The sequence below is a fragment of the Cheilinus undulatus genome, linkage group 19, assembly GCF_018320785.1.
Source record: "Cheilinus undulatus linkage group 19, ASM1832078v1, whole genome shotgun sequence".
Classification (NCBI taxonomy): domain Eukaryota; kingdom Metazoa; phylum Chordata; class Actinopteri; order Labriformes; family Labridae; genus Cheilinus; species Cheilinus undulatus.
In genome coordinates, this window is record NC_054883.1 from 26,662,457 (window position 1) to 26,681,883 (window position 19,427).

The 19,427-nt window shown below is 39.0% G+C and overlaps 1 protein-coding gene across 1 annotated transcript; it reads right to left on the bottom strand.

Annotated features, from left to right (window-relative positions):
* Nucleotides 1–2,341: 2,341 nt before the first annotated feature.
* Nucleotides 2,342–19,145, bottom strand: LOC121527697 (cyclic nucleotide-gated cation channel beta-3-like). The gene is made up of 17 exons (XM_041814723.1): nucleotides 19,032–19,145; nucleotides 18,193–18,244; nucleotides 16,939–17,038; nucleotides 14,828–14,985; nucleotides 11,676–12,202; nucleotides 11,549–11,599; nucleotides 10,244–10,330; nucleotides 10,099–10,163; nucleotides 9,341–9,463; nucleotides 7,438–7,579; nucleotides 6,312–6,471; nucleotides 6,127–6,224; nucleotides 5,398–5,481; nucleotides 5,187–5,305; nucleotides 4,412–4,564; nucleotides 3,178–3,328; nucleotides 2,342–2,362 (listed from the first exon to the last, which is right to left on the bottom strand). The coding sequence occupies exons 1-17, from the start codon at nucleotides 19,143–19,145 to the stop codon at nucleotides 2,342–2,344; spliced, it is 2,205 nt and encodes a 734-aa protein (XP_041670657.1).
* Between the last annotated feature and the right edge of the window lie 282 nt (nucleotides 19,146–19,427).

Here is a 19,427-nt window from a genome sequence, read left to right on the forward strand (position 1 = left end):
TGAGAGGGGACTCTGAGGGGGTTCAGCCGTCCATGAATCCTCCTGTGGATCCCTTCAGAGCCAGTAAAGTCTCTGATTCAAACTCTGGTCTGGGATCATTAATGTCTTAGACTCATTAATGCCCTGCAGACACTCCCCTCTGTGTAGGAGCCAAGACCAGATCAGCTCCCAATCACAGCCAAGCAGGGCCACAGGAGGGGCCCTGTTTAGTGATGTAAAGGACCTGGGTAAAGACAAGTATGAGGACCTTAATTATAGCAAAACTTTTATCCTTCTTAGAACTGATATGGATGAGTTTTTAAAAAATTCCGTCATCTCTCATTATGAGAACACGAATACACCAACAATCTGTCCATGATGTTGACTGTCTTTGTTGACAACTTTGGTCTACTATTCAGCTTCACCAACATTCCATCCTCTGCGTTTGAAGATGATGTCACCCTTAAAGACTTATAAAACATTCTTTCCTCTATCTTTGATGATGATGTCATCCTTTAAAGCTTGTAAAACATTCCGTTCTCTGCCCTTGATGATGACGTCATCCTTTCAAGCTTATAAAAAATTCCTCCTCTGTTTTTGAAGATGATGTCAGCATTTTAAGCTTATAAAACATTTCGTCATCTGCCTTTGAAGATGATGTCATCCTTTAAAGCTTATAAAACATTCCATCCTTTTTCTCTGAAGATGACGTCATCCTTTAAAGCTTATAAAACATTCCATCCTTTTTCTCTGAAGATGACGTCATCCTTTAAAGCTTATAAAACATTCCATCCTTTTTCTCTGAAGATGATGTCATCCTTTACAGCTCATAAAACATTCCATCCCCTGTCTTTGATCATGACTTCATCCATTAAAGCTTAGAAAACATTCCATCCTTTGTCTCTGAAGATGATGTCATCCTTTACAGCTCATAAAACATTCCATCCCCTGTCTTTGATCATGACTTCATCCATTAAAGCTTAGAAAACATTCCATCCTTTGTCTCTGAAGATGATGTCATCCTTTACAGCTCATAAAACATTCCATCCCCTGTCTTTGATCATGACTTCATCCATTAAAGCTTAGAAAACATTCCGTCCTCTGCCTTTGAAAATGGCGTCATCCTTTGCCTTGCTTCCTGCAGGTCAGTCTAGAAGATCATCTTCAGTCACACTCCTTCCATCCTGATATCTGAGCAGATCTCTTGTCCAGGTGAAGTTAGAGAAACAAAAATAAATGCTCTCAATGACATATCAGTTTTTCTGACTCTAATCAGACATTTGGATTTATTGATCCATTTTATATGAATACATGTTTGAATCATTAAAGGTCATTTTAGTTGTAAACCTCATGTTTGAGCCTATATCTTTAGGCCCCTAACCTTTGCCTCTTGGTAAAAATACCTATGACAGAAAGCTATCAGAAACGAGTCCATTTTAGAGCAAAGAGCAGTCAGAGATGAAAAACTTGATAAAGCCTTATTAAACATCCTTTCTTTATTTCTAAATAACTCAAAAATGTAGCTCAGATATGTTTCTCTTTGACACAGAGCTCATTGCATGATTCAGTTTCAGTGACACTGGTATAACTGATACTGTCTGCCTGTTACCGAGGTAACTGAGGGTGTAAATAATCCTGCTGACGTTGTTTAAAGCTGCAGACTCCACAAATGTACAGTGACTCCATGAGGCTAACAGGATTAGAGTTAGCACCACTATTAGCAGAAAAAGACTCAAATCAACAAAAGATAACGAGTAAACTTTAGTTTTTATCAGGAATTATTTATTTAAAGCATTCAAACAGCTGAAATCAATCAAATATGATAATGTGAGTATTATTTATATTAATGATTATCTCCGCTAAGCCTTTAGAACCACAGGAAACAAGAAAAACATTATTGATGCAGGATAGATAAATGCAGAATATACAGGGTGTTTTCAGCTCCAACATCCATCATGGATGATCTTTGAACAAATTGGCAGCACAAAGACTCAGTATGAAGAAGCATCTCCTCTCAGTCTGTTTACATGCTTTCATGCTACAGTTAGAGCCTGTATGACGGACTGATCACCTTAGCACCATCCAGTCTGTCTGCATGTGTAAAACAATAATGAACACAACATTTAAGGATTTTTTTAAAGTTTATTTCACCATTATTAAAAGTTGACTCATCCTAGATGGTTAAAGGTTTAAATCAAACCTTTTTCTTTTACTTTCTCTCTTATATTTACTGACATTCAGCATGTTTTCACGAGTTTACCTCTAACTTCCTGATTTAGTCTTTGAATAACAAAATATTTATTTATATAAAATAAATTCACTCCCAGAATGGAGTTAAAATAATAATAATTTCTTTGTGTCTTCACTGTCCAGCAGCAGCGCTCTGAAAAAGGAGAATGAAACTGTTTTAGTTTGATACCACAATAAAGGCTTCATCCATAATTTAACATTATGATCTTTGTTTCAGTCTATAGACAGTCAAACTTTCACACCAGCGATCAAAGTTCAGTTTTCATTCTAGGACTATGGTATGTTCTTCTGAAGTTTAATGAGCACACATCAACCAATCAGAATGCTCAATGTTATTTTGGGTGATGATGGAGTTTACTATGATGGTACTATCACAGCTATCATGGCTGTCAGCACTAACTTTAATTAATAAATAAGAATAACAATAGGAACGTTATGATTTTAAATCATGATAAATCCAATTCTGACAGCTTTGAATCATCAGACCTTTTTACTGTTCCATATTTCCTTTAAGATCCAGAACAAGTTTCTGTTAGGGTCTATGATCTACCTTTCAAAATAAAAGCAGGTCTGGATCCAAACAGGAAGCCAGTTGGTCTTAGTTTATATAGAATTTAATTCTAAATGATAATATTTAATGAATAGAAATAATGAAAAGTCGACTGAAGAGATAAAATGCTCCTGATAAGAGAAATAAAACAGACCAAGCCGTGATGCTCAGACCAGAAAAACAGACTTAAACATTCTACAGGGATTTTTTTTAAATGTCCATAATAAATCATTAAAATCCTGTTAATCCTGATGAAAACAAATAATCTTGTTAGAATTAACCTCTAAGGTAATTTCACTTTAATGCTGTTAATTTGGGCCATCCTTGTTGAACAGAGTCCTTTAGAGTAAAAACTGATAAACACAAGTATGAATAAGTGTAAATGTTAGCGTTCTCACCTTCAGCCTTTCTATAACAGCTCTGTTCATGTTTCCTCCAAAAGCTCTCAGCAGTTTAGGCGTGGCAGGTTTGGGTCCAAACAGAGCCAGGCCTTTCTTCTTATCTTCTTCAGCTTTAGCCGCTGCTGGACCCTTCGACTTCATCAGTTTACTACAGACAAGATTAGAACACGAGGATCAATACCAATAACAACACCAATATCAATACCAAAACCAGTAATATCAAAATCAATACCAATAACAACACCAATATCAATACCAAAACCAGTAATATCAAAATCAATACCAATAACAACACCAATATCAATACCAAAACCAGTAATACCAAAATCAATACCAATAACAACACCAATGTCAATACCAAAACCAGTAATACCAAAATCAATACCAATAACAACACCAATGTCAATACCAAAACCAGTAATACCAAAATCAATACCAATAACAACACCAATATCAGTCAGTTTAAATATGAAATTGATATCAATACCAATATCAATAGAAATATCAAAATCTGTATCAATACCAATATAAATATGAATATCAATATTAGTACGAATTTTAAATACCTGTATCAATTTCAAATACAATAAAAAAAATCAATATAAATATCAATGGCAGTACCAATATTGATACCAATCTTCAGACAGAATCAGAGAGATGTGTTTAATTTTAATATCAATGTCTTAATCAGTATAAATAATATTTTCATAATCATCCTCTAGATGTCAGTACTGCAGTGATATAACCATGGCAGTTTTAAAAACAGACAATATTATTATCATTATTCTTTTTTTTTTAATCAATGATATCATTATCATTATTATTAGTTACCTGAACACTGAGAGGTTTAAAGGAAACTTTATAAACAGACAATATAATAATTACAATTATTCTTATTATTATCTCGAAATCTTGAGATTTTATTAAAATAGTTTTTATAAATGTAAAGCAGTCTCTTTAAGCCAAATAAACATAATTTTTATCTCAAAGACCCTAAAATTTAAAACAAACCTGCTAAATCCATGTAGAAAACTGACTAATACCATTAAGAACTACAAGAATCTGCTGATTGTGATGGATTTTAAGGGTTAATCAACAAAAATAGAGGGTAAAACTCAACAGAATTTAGAAAATCTGCACTTATACAACACTTTTTAGTTCAAATAAAAAATATTTCCTCAGTAAAAGGATTCTCTCAGATCAGAAATAGTCATATCATCAGAGCCCTCACCGTCCCTTCCTGGCCAGGACTTTCTGAGACTCAGGGTAGTGGACCAGGATGTCAAACAGGTCCTTCTTCTCCAGGACGAAGAGGTTAGCGAAGCCGTAAGCTTTGACGTTAGCTGTACGCCTGTTTCCGCCATCTTTGGACGACTGCAGCAGACTGAGGAACAGAAACAGACCATGGATAGAGTTCTAGTAGATGATCCTCTATATGGGAATGTTTATGGCTGGTTTCACATCGAGAACCTGGGACTACATCTGAGTACACCTGATCCCAAAGTCCAGGTCTATTTCAGTGCGACCACAAAGATCGTCTTGAGCCAGATTCATGTGTACTTAAGAACAGAATGAGGGAGAGGCGAACACAACTGTGCCTAAGTACCAGGTACTCAGCAGTAGGTAGAGTTGTAAAGTCAATCCTTGAAGTCTACAAAAACGGTAAATAGACCTGAACTAGAATCGTTCTTTTATAAACGTCTAACTTGGAGAGCTTTGGCATCACAGGTCGCACCTTGTGTTCATACACATTCATACACATTCACACCTTTTCATACACATTTACACACTCACGGCAGAGGCTGCTACAGAGAATTGTCCATCAGTATTATCCCATTAATGACTACGGCATTAACAACTACTAATCCACCACCGCCACATGACTGATTTATGATAAAACTCAAAAACATCTGTGTTTAAAAGAGGTGAATTAATTTTGAGTTTATAAGCTGTAAAATTAACTGATCATATCTGCGGAAACTAAAGTTTAAAGCTCGACCTCTCACCTGATTTCTCCAAACACACAGCCTGCCTTCAGAGTGACGAACACGATGCTGTTATCAGGTCCCCCTACCACCTGAACTGCTCCGCTCTTTATGATGTACATCTCTTTACCGATGTCTCCCTGGAGGTAAACATGGAGAACAGGTCTAACTCAGGCTCAGTCCCATCTCTATCTTCTACTCCTACCCCATGGATCTCGATTAAATAACTGACCTTCTTGACCACAAAGTCTCCAGGTAGATAGATGATGGATTTGAGCCTCAGGAGCATGTCCACCAGCATCTGCTGGTCACAGCCCTGCAGGAGGACAACAGGAGGTTTGATTTACTACAGGATGTCTGTTTAAGTCTGGCGATCATAGACCACTTTAGGTCCAATCTGCCCCCCTGAGATCAGGGGTCATGGTCTGACTGAAGACATTATTATTCATTTATCCAAATGTGTGCAGCAGGCGTTCAAACAGGATTTGCAAAAATCACATAAAGTAGCATGCAGATAGCAGGTTCCTTTCCCTCTCTGAGGTTTATTTTCTATAGTACATTAGTAAATTAAATGGCTGATGACCGACCTGTGGCGTCAACCACATGATGTGATGTAATGATGATATTTAAATTAGATCAGGAGTCTGTGCACAGAGCTGTATTTCTAAATTGAATGGTTACTCTGTTGTCTCTTTCATATTTCTTATTTCCTATTTCCTATTTGCTCTTTGTGGATTGATGTGTTTCACGGCGAGCTCTGCTGAAAACAGTCTCAGTCTGTTTCTCAGCCAGGCAGTGTGTAATGGCTCTTATAAAAGCGCTGGAGACAGACCAGAACTCATTCTGTGGACCCACAGCGATGGACTAGAAAGGGAGATTTGCTCTTCGGTGTACTTCATGTTCACTGGGCAGACAGAGTATGTGTCATTGGAGGGTAACCATGTCGTTTTGGGTAAGATACCTTGAACAGATCGATCTTCTGGAATGTGGTGAGGTTGATGTCGACAGCAATGGCCGTCCTCATCACCAGAGGCATCTTATCGAGAAGCTCAGACTCGTCTAGAAACAACCAGAACAAAATAGATGACTTTATTTCAGGATGGATGTCTAAAAGTGAAAGAGGAAGAATTATCCAGTGTTAATTACCCAGCATGCCCTGCGCATCCCAGGTGTAGGTGTACCAGGTGCGGACTCTGTTCTGGACCAGAGATGGGATTCTGTTGTTGACCATGTAGGAGACGGTGTTATCCATAGATGACCTGAAGTAAGTCTGACCCGCCGTGGCAGCTCCGATAACATCCCTCATCTGACGGGGGACCATGGAAAAATACATTAACACATTAGTTGATGCAGTTTCTTTTCAAATACTGAGTGAATAACAAAAAATGAGTTTTCCAACACTCAAGACGTAAAGGGGAACCAACAAGGAACAATGTGGATGGTGAAACTACGCCACGGTCAGACTCTAAAGTAGAGATAAGACATGCTTCCATATAGATGGGAGCTAACATAGAGATGAGAGATGCTTCCATATAGATGGTAGCTAACGTAGAGACGTAGTTGTGCACGCGCACCTCGGTAGCAGTACGTCACATGTTTTGTTGTTCTAAATGGCCCGTAAAGATGTGACAGACTTAACGTTCATCCAATCACCCTCCAAGTATTTTTTCAAAGGTCTGCCTTTTCCCAAAAGCTGTACATCAAAGGTTTTCCAGATGGATGTGTGAAACACATCCATCTGGTGTTAGGTTAGTTGTTGTCCCTTTTATCCAAAAATCTGACACAATGGGGATCATGCTACAGTGGCCTGCTGTCCTCTCCGTCATCTCACTGGTTCAACAAGCTAACAATGCGCGCGTAATGACAGAGCATGTTTACCTTCCGCTGTCACGGCACTACGTGCCAACATGACTACAGGAAGAAAGAAGGACAAACAGAGTAGATACCTCAAGGAGCTTTCTTTTTTCTTTCTCTCTTTTTGAAGCCACGGAAGAGAGAGGAAATTTGGGATTTTTCTTTTAGTAATGGATTACTTTTATGAAAATGTCACTAACAATGGGATTACTTGACTTGTACAACTAACGTGTAACGTTACTCATTACAACAAAAAAGTGATCTGAGTACTCTAACAGATTACTTTGTAACGCGTTATCCCCAACACTGGAAATGAGTGATGTTAACAGATGGGGGCTAGTGTATAGGACATGCTAGCTTGGTGATTCTAGTGTCTACTCATGCAGGGACTCAGTGAGGGTCATTAGCTCTTCATTACCTGTCCAATCAGACTGGAGAACACAAAGACACCCACGAAGAAGTTAGTCATCTGAAAAGCGATCTCAAAGACAGTGTGAGGTTCGTTTAAACCCCCGATGTTGATCAGACTGCGGACAGCAAAGTAGTAACTACGCAGGTACCTGCAGAGAGGACGGGATTAAAGAGTTGGGTTAAATGGGACTTTAGAGACAAGTCTACCTGGTCATGGTTGGTTCATGGATCTGCATGTACAACCGGTGTGGCAGGTTTTGACCTTCAAATATATGTAAGGTCAACACCTTGGGATATCCCTGGAATAATGTCAGCAGGATTTAGCCAAACTTGTCATTATTGTTTTTTAATTTGGTTTCCTATTAATTACATGGAGAAACGTTTGATTTTGACGAGCTGCTGTGGCCACTTTGAGCTTTGTACAACATTTTGACAACTTTTAATCCTGGAGGACTCTTCTTGTTTCTGTATCTGTATCTGTACAAAAATTCAAACTGGTGGACTTCCTGTAGATTTTACAATATGAGTCCATGAGGCTTTTTTGTTTGTGTAAGCATGATTCATATGCATACCAAATTTCAAAATGCTAGTTAAACCAGTTGCAGGGGCTGATTTTTAAAAATTTTCTAGGGGGCGCCACTAATCAATATGCAACGCCAACCATCTTAAGCCATATCATTCTTTCCAGGGTTCACAGGGAATTTTTCTGGCAAGTTTAATAGCTTTACAAGAATGTAAAGCATATAAAAATATCTACCTCCTATTTTAAGGTGAACAAAAAATCCCCATGGTGTTTTGACCTTCAAATAAGTGTAAGGTCAATTTCTTGGGAGTTGTATGAGCAAATTTCATTGGGATTTGGATCCTGTAATAAATGCGACGTGTTTTTGTGAAGGACAGCTACTATTTTGACATGGAAAGACATCTACATTTCATGAGCTGCCATGGCCATGTCCTTTGAGTTTGGTACAACATGTTGCTAACTTTTAATCTACCAGGCCTCACCTTATGTTACACCAAAGATGAAGTTGACTGGATCAGCATAGTATGCTACACAGGCTGTTTTATTTAATACTGGAGGGGCCCCCACTGAGTCATTAAGCCATGGCTACCAACAAAATTCATGTGGGCATTATTTATACCAAGCTTCATGTCTTTTCAAGTACGATAAGCCCATGAAAAAAAAAACTTCCTTTTTTCTGCTGAACAAAATGTCGTCATGGCAATATCGTTAGACGTACACTTATGATTCTCTACAAAAATGAAGGTACAGATCTAAGGATGTGCCTGAGTGTGACTGAGATTTGCTCGACCAGAGCGAAATGGGAATTGATTAACCAGAAGCAATTTACTTTCTCTTACCACAAGGTGGCACTGTATTTCTTTTGGAAAATACAATTGCCAGTGTGTTTGGGTGCAAGCTCTTATCAAGCACATTGTTTGCCATCCTGTAACGGCCGTGCCCTCTTTCCAAAATGTACAGATTTTTGTGCAGTGCTGCACCAACATCTTAATGCCTTCTTGACACTAATTTGATGTGGATAACTTATGTCATTTTAAGAACAGAAGCTTCTACCTAAAAAGAGAGACCTTTATACTGTATGTGGATTAGTAATTAGAACCAAAATCTCTGAAACAGGACTGAGGTTTAAAAAGACCAAATTTACTTTTAATCAGCCAGTATCATCATAGTAGCCTTCATCAATGTCTGGATGTGGAGATGATGTATTCACTACAGCAGAGGGATGTCAGAGGGGCCCCATCAGCCTGGTATGTTTCTGTGTGTGGCCCTCGATGAAAGTTTGAACCCCCTGCTATCTCTGGCTTCTGTTTGAACTAAAGACCCTAGTCTATGGGTCTGCTGTCTTATGATTACACTTAAATAATGACTGAAATGTTTTAGTACTTACGCGCTGCCCTGACCAGAGTAAACCCACTTGGTCTTCCCGATGCCCTGAAAGTCTGACGCCACGTAGTAGAAGCAGGCGTTGATGTGGAGCATGAAGAGAAGATATCCAATGGTCCGAATCACTCTGAGACAAACAGACCAATATTATTATGATTAGTATTATTAGAGGATGGACCAACCAATCAGAAACAGGACTAGGATGGACTGACCAACAGGAAATAGAGAGAGGATGGACAGACCAATAGGAAACAGGGAGAGGATGACCAACCAGTAGGAAACAGGTAGAGGATGAACACATCATTTTAGTCCAAGTCCTAAACATCCACCTCAGTTCCTCCTACAGACTTCATTTAGGCTTTAGAAGGTTGACAAATTATTCAGCTATTTATGCTAGATTCACTGTTTTGCTGTCTTTGCCAGTTTTTCTATAATTACTGTTAAAGTTTGATGATAATTTTTGGCTCTCAGACTTTTACTCAGTGTGTATGGGATAGAAGTTGAGACTCTTAGTGAGATCAAATGAGAGCAGCACAGAAACAACAGGCAGAGCTAACCTGAATAGTCGATCCTCTATAAAATGCTCATAAATGTTAGTATTTATCAGCTGATTTATTCTCTACTTGAACATGTTTCTACCATATTTATGGTCTGCTTTCACTATGATCATCATGTAGTCAGTGGTGGTGTGTTTGGGGTCAAAGACAGCAGAAATAAGGTCCGTAGAAACTAAGGAGATGTTTTATCTATCAGTAGTCTCACCTCCAGATGTAAGCTTTAGCCATGATGCTCTCCAGACGATCACTGAACTCAAAGAACGTGTCCGCCTGAATACATAAGAAGTTGAAATCAGCCGCTGCTCCAACAGGAAGTCTAAAGAAATTGACCTCCATGTGAGTTAACTCACCTTGAGCAGCCGGTTGGCTCTGAAAATGGATTTAAAGCCAAACTGGAAGTAGAGAAGGTCGAAGGGGATGAGGCAACACATGTCTGTCTGTGAGAACAGAGACATTATTGATGACATGAAACTGGGTTTAAATGATGGGCAACATCATAAATATGATACTGGTATCAATGAAAGAGTTGGATATACTGATATACATGCCAAATGTCCACTACCCTACATCCCTATATATGTAAACTTTGACGTGATTCTTGCTGAAATAGAGTGCTGCAGATACCTGTTAAATACCACAGCAACAAAAACCATCCTAGGAGGCCAACACTGGGTCGTTTTTTTATTTTCATTATCAAGATTCACATATCAACTGCTAAATACTGTCTTATTTACACATTAACATCTTCATATGGAAGTGCTGTAGCTATAATTCAGACCAGTGGTTCTCAACTGGCAGGTTGGGACCTGAAAGTGGACTGTTTTACTGGGTCATAAATGTGTCAAATGTCTGTGAGGCAGATTTTATAGTGTTCTGTCTATTTGTGTTGACAGAGATTCGGGGCTGTGGGGTTTCATTCTCTGGAAAAAAACAGTGACATCTGGTGGCAGACTGAGATCACAGCAGCTGTTTAATACAGGGACTGATGTGTTGGTTGCCTCGCTGTTTTAGTGTGAAACTCCTGCAGTAAAAGTCAAATAATGCTGAGTGTCCTCTCTGAATTCATCACATACATGTTTACAGAACTGTGGTGTCTAATAATAAAAGGTTTATTCAAATAAAACTGTGTGTTTACAGCAAGGTTTGATCCCATCTCTTTAAAAAGGAAGTTTACTTGAAGGACAGTCTGACCCGTGTCACCATGGGGTCCTTTAAGGACCAGTGAAATTTTACTACAGTTATTTAGGAAAGGGACTTAATAAGAATGAGCTTTTGTATGTGTTTGAATATTCTATTATTAGGACCCCAGGATCGCCCTTACAGCGATGACCCCATAGAAACGGAGGTAATTACTGTATAATTTGTATTTTTCTGATGACTCACCAAACCTGGCATAGAATTCAGCCCAGGTGGCAATTTTGATCTGATAGTGTTCCGTATAAGTCTGTCAAATAATGGCCCCTAGGGGCCCCAAACATCAGTGGACAGGGTATGAGCTACATCCATGACAATTGGCACGCATGTGTATAAGACATCCTCTAAAATTTTCTGGAAGTGAGCTATAAACAAGTTTTAGTCAAATTTTTACAACTTTCACTCATTTCACATTTTAACAAAGGATATAATCTCCAGATTTTTGTTGAACAGGTACCAACCATGAATCTCTCACACTCCCGGTAGTTCTTCTTTGTCAGGACTCGGTCTTTCTGAAACAACAGCACAGACCTGGTCACATGGGTAAATCTCAGACATAACGTCTAATTGTGATTGGTTCAGACTTACGATGATGTCTCCTCCTTTGACAAACTGCTTCCTAGCCTGGAACACAATAGAATCAGTCAGATAGATCAGGTCTGCTAACAGATCCAGAGCGAACCAGATGGGGATGGCGGTCTCGGTGTGGTAGGGGAAGCAGAGGCGGGCTGTGATAAACCATGTGTTGTAATTAAACGCCAGAGTGACCAAGCTGAGCCAGGCGATGTAGCGGCGGTCTGTAAACGGGTCTATGGTCGACCCCAGAACCGAGTCCATCTGGTCCTCCACAGGCTTCAGGACCATGTCGATAGTGGACCAGGCAGTCTCTAGGAACTGGGTCTTCAGGTCCTTCTTATCCTCTTTTTTCTCCTCTTTGGCCTCAGCCTTCTTCTTCTCCTCCTCCTCCTTCTTCTTCTGCTCGTCCTCCTTCTTCTTCTTCTCCTGCTCCTCCTTCTTCTTCTTCTCTGCCTCCTCCTTCTTGATGCGCTCCTCTTCTGCCTGCCTCTTCCTCTCATCTATTACCTGGGCGTAGCGCACCTTACCAAGCAGAGGGGCTGGAAGGATGAAACGGAGACAGAGCATGCTCAGAACAATCTAAGTTTGAGTCATGTGGTCCTTTAAGTTGTAGTGAAGTCATAGTTAACATGAATCTAGTCCAAGTCGTTGCAGTAAAGTCATAGTTAACATGAATCTGGTCCTGGTCGTTGTAGTGAAGTCATAGTTAACATAAATCTAGTCCAGGTCGTTGCAGTGATGTCATAGTTAAAATGAATCTTGTCCAGGTCATTGTAGTAAAGTCATAGTTAACATGAATCTAGTCCTGGTCGTTGTAGTGAAGTCATAGTTAACATAAATCTAGTCCAGGTCATTGCAGTGATGTCATAGTTAAAATGAATCTAGTCCAGGTCATTGTAGTTAGGTCATAGTTAACATGAATCTAGTCCAGGTCATTGTAGTAAAGTGATAGTTAACATGAATCTAGTCCAGGTCGTTGTAGTAAAGTCATAGTTAACATGAATCTAGTCCAGGTCGTTGTAGTAAAGTCATAGTTAACATGAATCTAGTCCAGGTCGTTGTAGTAAAGTCATAGTTAACATGAATCTAGTCCAGGTCATTGTAGTAAAGTCATAGTTAACATGACTCTAGTCCAGGTCGTTGCGGTGATTACATAGTTAAAATGAATCTTGTCCAGGTCATTGTAGTAAAGTCATAGTTAACATGAATCCAGTCCAGGTCATTGTAGTAAAGTCACAGTTAACATGAATCTAGTCCAGGTCATTGTAGTGAAGTCATAGTTAACATAAATCTAGTCCAGGTCGTTGCAGTAAAGTCATAGTTAACATGATTCCAGTCCAGGTCATTGTAGTAAAGTCATAGTTAACATGAATCCAGTCCAGGTCATTGTAGTAAAGTCAATGTTAACATGAATCTAGTCCAGGTCATTGTTGTGAATTCATAGTTAACATGAATCTTGTCCAGGTTGTTGTAGTAAAGTCATAGTTGATGTGAATCTAGTCCAGGTCATTGTAGTAAAGTCATAGTTAACATGAATCCAGTCCAGGTCATTGTAGTGAAGTCATAGTTAACATGAATCCAGTCCAGGTCATTGTAGTAAAGTCATAGTTAACATGAATCCAGTCCAGGTCATTGTAGTAAAGTCAATGTTAACATGAATCTAGTCCAGGTCATTGTAGTGAAGTCATAGTTAACATGAATCTAGTCCAGGTCATTGTAGTGAAGTCATAGTTAACATGAATCTAGTCCAGGTCATTGTAGTAAAGTCATAGTTAACATGAATCTAGTCCTGGTCATTGTAGTAAAGTCATAGTTAGCATGAATCTAGTCCAGGTCATTGTAGTAAAGTCATAGTTAGCATGAATCTAGTCCAGGTCATTGTAGTTAAGTCATAGTTAACATGAATCTAGTCCAGGTCATTGTAGTTAAGTCATAGTTAACATGAATCTAGTCCAGGTCATTGTTGTAAAGTCATAGTTAACATGAATCCAGTCCAGGTCATTGTAGTTAAGTCATAGTTAACATGAATCTAGTCCAGGTCATTGTAGTTAAGTCATAGTTAACATGAATCTAGTCCAGGTCATTGTAGTTAAGTCATAGTTAACATGAATCTAGTCCAGGTCATTGTAGTAAAGTCATAGTTAGCATGAATCCAGTCCATGTCATTGTAGTTAAGTCATAGTTAACATGAATCTAGTCCAGGTCATTGTAGTGAAGTCATAGTTAAAATGAATCTTGTGCAGATAGTTGTAAAGTCATAGTTTACATGAATCTAGTCCAGGTCGTTGTAGTTAAATCATAGTTAACGTGAATCTAGTCCAGGTCGTTGTAGTAAAGTCATAGTTAATGTGAATTTAGTCCAGATAGTTGTAGTTAAATCATAGTTAACGTTAATCTAGTCCAGGTCTATGCTGTAGTGGCAGTAGTCCACTTTTGTGGACTATTTCAACTTTAAATTAAAATGAAGAAATGTTTTTTATCAGAATTGTTCCTTTAACGTAGAACAGAGCTCAACAGAAGCCTTCCACGGTTTCTTGGATGCTAACTTAACCTGCTGAATTTTCCCAGAATGCTTATGGGCATTAGATACAATTGCACCATGAGTGAACTTGCCCTCTGAGTTAGAGAAGTTCTCACTGGTGGAGAGCGACTTGAACCTTCATAATCCCTGAAAACTCACTTTCTGGATCAAACACACCTCTCAGTCTTGCACTGTCAGACTGAACTCTTAGAGGTTCTTATAAATGAGATGTGTTAAGGAAATTTCTAAACATCCCTCTTAAACTCTATCCTAATTAGCCCCCCTCTTAGCCCCACCCTGGCCTTATGCATGTTCACATCCAGGGCTGTGACCCTTCAAGCAGATCTGTTCCAGATATTCAGATCTATCAGAGCAGCATCTGTAGGATGTAGTGGCTGATGGACGGTAGGATGGGGTTTTATCTCCTTCCAAGGCCTGACCATGAACCTCAGTCATTCATTCAGTTAAAAGCACCAATCAGAGAGACTTCACAGATGAACTACAGGAGCCCAGATTAGGATATCTTCGGAGGGTAGATCAGATATTAATGGAGTCCTCCTTTATTAATCTACCTCCAGTATTTCTGGGCTCCTGGCTTCTCGTTTCTGCATGTCTGACTGGCTGATGTGGTGTTGGTACTTACTGACAGGAGGGCTGATCTCTGGAGATGAAGCATATTTATCCTGAACCTTCTCCTTATAAAGCTCCAGCCTTTCCCTCATCTTCTTCACGATCAGTCTTAGCTGTTCATCTGAATATTTGTTGATGATGATGGGAGGAGGAGGAGCAGGAGCATCACCTCTGAAGATGAGGAAATCACGGTATGTCAGAAAATCTTTAGAACACTCTATGAGATATGTTTATGATGGCATCCATGACAGTATCACGCTGCTGTCACTAATCTCTTCAAAGCAACCCATGTAGGATCACAGATGTTGGAGACTGCATGGCAAGGTGACGATGCTAGACACCTGAGGGCCTGACTAAGACACCTGTAAATATTTATCGGGGATGGACAAATACGTTTGTCCATATAGTGTATTACATATTGTGAAATATTAAAAACACTATATTTGTTGGTAGGTTTTGGAATAGAAAGTGGAACTTGCTAGAAGCCAGGGAATCTCCAGTTCCACCTACTTGTCCAAAAGCTACCAACAATAGCAGAATAATGAGCTTTAGTAAAATAAGCTTCTAAACGTTCCATACTTGTCTTTATAAATGGTGTCAATAAAGCTTTAAAAACATTCCATGCTTGTCTTTAAGAATGGTGTCAATAAAGCTTTAAAAACATTCTGTACTTGTCTTTAAGGATGATGTCAGTAAACCTTATAAACATTCCTTACTTGTCTTTAAAGATTATGTCATTAAATCTTTTAAAACATTCCATCCTTGTCTTTAATGATGATGCCATTAAAACTTTTTAAACATTCCACACTTGTCTTTCAAGATGATGTCTTTAACGCTTTTAAAACATTTCATCCTTGTATTTTAAGACAATGTCATTAAAGCTTTTTAAACATTCCATTCTTGTATTTAAGGATGTCATTAAAGGTTATAAAACATTCCATACTTGTCTTAGAGATGATGTCATTAAGCTTTTAAAATATTTCATCCTTGTCTTTAAGGGTGATGTCATTAAAGCATACAAAACATTCCACCCTTGCCTTTAAAGATGATGTCTTTTAAGCTTGTAGAACATTCCACACTTGTCTTTAAAGTTGATGACAGTGAAGCTATAAAACATTTCATCCTTGCCTTTCTCATGTAGCCTAGTCTGGTTACATTCTTACTAACCAAATTGTTTCTGCTTCATAAATCCACATTCAAACAGTCAGGAAAAACTTTATACAGTGCAATTTTAGGAAAACTAAAGAGGTTTTAAAGATTTTTAAAGATCTTATTATGAGATCATTGAAATCATGTTCATATTGAGCCAACTCCAGTCTCACCATGCTGTAGAGCTAGCATTGTCAGCATTAGCTCCTCACTCTGTCCACAGAACAGTTATTCCTCTTTCTAAATAAAGCTTAAAGCAGTAAAGTCTATTTTCTCCCTGCAGAGCTTTGCTGTCCTTATCATTGTGGTCTCATTAAAAATGCCCATCACGTCTCCTCATTTTTAAAAGTAACCTGTGTTTACACCTGCTGGGATCAGCATGTCATCTTCACAATCACAGAGCCACTTTAAGCTGCAGAGCTGCAAAGCTTTTAATCCACTTTCAGCTCCTCTATCATGGTACAGCAGAGCATCAATGTCCACTCACTGGACTCATCTCAGACTGTTTCTACCACCTTGCTGCTCAATAGAGACTGATTGATGAGTTTAATTAATAACATGTCTGATTAAGAGATATCAGCTTAATGAGATATCTGATTAATCAGATATCTTATTGATAAGATATCTGATTGATTAGAAATCTGATTAATTAGATATCTGACTGATTGATTGAATAGCTGATTAATTCTACATCTGATTAATTATATATATGATTAATTAGATACTCCACATTAAAGTACATGGATATGAATATATCATTACAGTCCCTGTTGGTGGAAATGTCGGTTGGCTGAATACTTTTGTCCATGTAGTGTATTTGCCAGTATATATTTTGCTGATAATGCTGGGCATCCCTACTGTTGACAGTATCCAATGAGAGCAGGGTTTAACAGAGGGTCAATTGTATCTGCTTACTTATTATGGATATTTGACAACGGAACAGGAGGAAAACTGTAATGATGAAAGTGTTTTTACCCTTCAGGTCCAGGTTGATCTGGGTTGACTGGAGCAGCTGCTGGAGCAGGAGCTGAGGCAGGAGCCGGTGTTGCAGGAGCCGGTGCTGCAGGAGCTGGGGCTGATGGAGGAGAGGATGCTGCAGGGGCTGATGGAGGAGAGGATGCTGTAGATGTTGGAGCTGGTGCTGAAGATGGTTCTTTAACAGAAGAACAAAAACTACAGTGATGGCCAGAAGCAAAGGCAACAGCTGAAATGACTGACATGAAGAAAACATGCACAATAGTGAGAAGTGATGCAGGAAAACGGAAAAGGACAATCTCACAAATAAATGAGTTTGAAACAAAATGCAAGACTGAAAAGAGACAGAACCCAACAGGAAATGTTTGAAACTGAAAATATGAAAATTTGTTCAAAGTTTGACGAAAATACATTAAGTATTCTTAATACAGCATAAAGAGTAGAAATGATTGATTCATCTCTTTATCAACCAAAAGTCTTTCACTCACATTCTCTGTCTTTGTTGGCAAAGGGAAGGGAAAACTTGCAACTCACCAATTTCACCCACTTTTCCAAAAGGTGTCAACTATGGTCTATTGAGCTAAAAGACTGGAACATGCTCCTAGCACCCGCTTCATCAACATTCCATCCTCTGCCTTTGATGATGATGTCATCAGTTATTTATATAAAACATTCCGTCCTCTCCCTCTGTGGATAATGTTATCCTTTAGTCATAAAAAACATTCTGTCCTCTGCCTCTGAGGAATGAGGTTATCCTCAATCTTATATAACATTCCATCCTCTGCTTCTAAGGATAATGTTATCTTTTAATCATATAAAACATTCCGTCCTCCTCCTCAGAGGATCATGTTATCCTCAGTCTTATACAACATTCCATCCTCTGCCTCTAAGGATAATGTTATCTTTTAATCATATAAAACATTCCATCATCTGCCTCTGAGGATCATGTTATCCTTTAATAATATAAAACATTCCGTCCTCTGCCTCTGAGGACAATGTTGTTCTTTAATCTAATTAAACATTCCATTCCTGCCTCTGAGAGTAATGATATTTTTTTTTAATCTAATAAAACATTCTGTCCTCCGCCTCTGAGGATAATGTTATCCTTTACCTAATAAAGCATTCCGTCCTCTGCTTTGAGGATAATGTTGTCCTTTAATGTAATTAAACATTCCATTCCTACCTCAGAGGACAACTTAGTGATGATGAAGGCCTCTATAGAGATGCTGATTCCCTAAATGAACGTGGACTCACCCTGTGGTTTGTCTTTTTTCTTGTCCTCATTCTTCTCAGCTGCTTTCTCCTCCTGAAACACAAATCAACATTCAGAATGGAGCGTTATTAGTTTTTAAAAAAGATTTAGTGGATGTGTATTTGAGTAATGGCTCCCTGGACTTTTTAATGACACGCTGAGTCTGAGATGAACAGATTCTAAAGAGCCTGCTGAGAAACGAGAGCTTTTACTGGGCTGAGGGTAATAAAATTATCTGATTGTTTATTGGCTGGAGAACAGAGAAGCTGGATGGATGGAGGAGCCGATAAGAGAGTCATGCTGTGATGGCAGCAGGAACCAGTCCAACTCTACTCAGTGAACTACAGGAGACGGGACTGTTTTATTTCTGCTGGAGGGGTTTCAACTGTCGGCTGCTGCTGCTGGCTCGATATAAGGGGATCATGAATGAATTAAAAACTACCTGAGACTTCTTAGGAACTAAATTAACAACTGACTATTTTTTGTCCAGTCACTGTTGACCACAGCAGCAGAACCTCCTTTTGCTACCACACTCTCAAACATGAGTTCTACAGCAGAACACTTTCAACAAGAAGATGAAAAACACAGAAATGTGACCATTCATTGTATACTCACCTCCTGCTCATCCTGTGTTTTCTATCACATTAAAGTTCCCAGATTAGTGTTTCAATAGCCAGAAAATTAACCCCTCTGACAGCTGTGGGAGCTCTAAAGATTCCGTGGAACATCCCCAGAGGATCAGGATGTGGAGACAGCAGGAGGTCATTGTGGAGCTTTAGCTATATTAAAATCGATTATAAACTAAAAGTAGCATAGTTTTCTACAGGTAGAGAAGTGGTACCTTAGCTTGAGCCGGAGCTGATGTTGGAGCTGGGTTAGGGGCCGCCCCTGAGGGGGCCCCTGAAGCCTGTGGCAGCTGGGGGCCGCTGAGGAGCCCCTTCACCTTTCCAAACATGGTGATAGAGTTAAAGATGCATCAGCGTCCGTGTCTGTGAAGAGAGTGAAGGGAGCGGGGAAGATGTTCCTGCTTTAGCTGCACTAATACTAAAAGCCCCCCAGCAGCCTTCGTGTAAGCCCATCACCACCATAGGAGAGACAAGAGGCTTAGAGGAGACCAGGAAAGACGGCTGAGAATACATGTGAGAGACATAATTAACCACCTCTAACAGCCAGTACAGGAGCTACAAAACTGTAAAATGAGATTTTTAAGTATTTGCAGATGAAAGTTCCTGTTTAT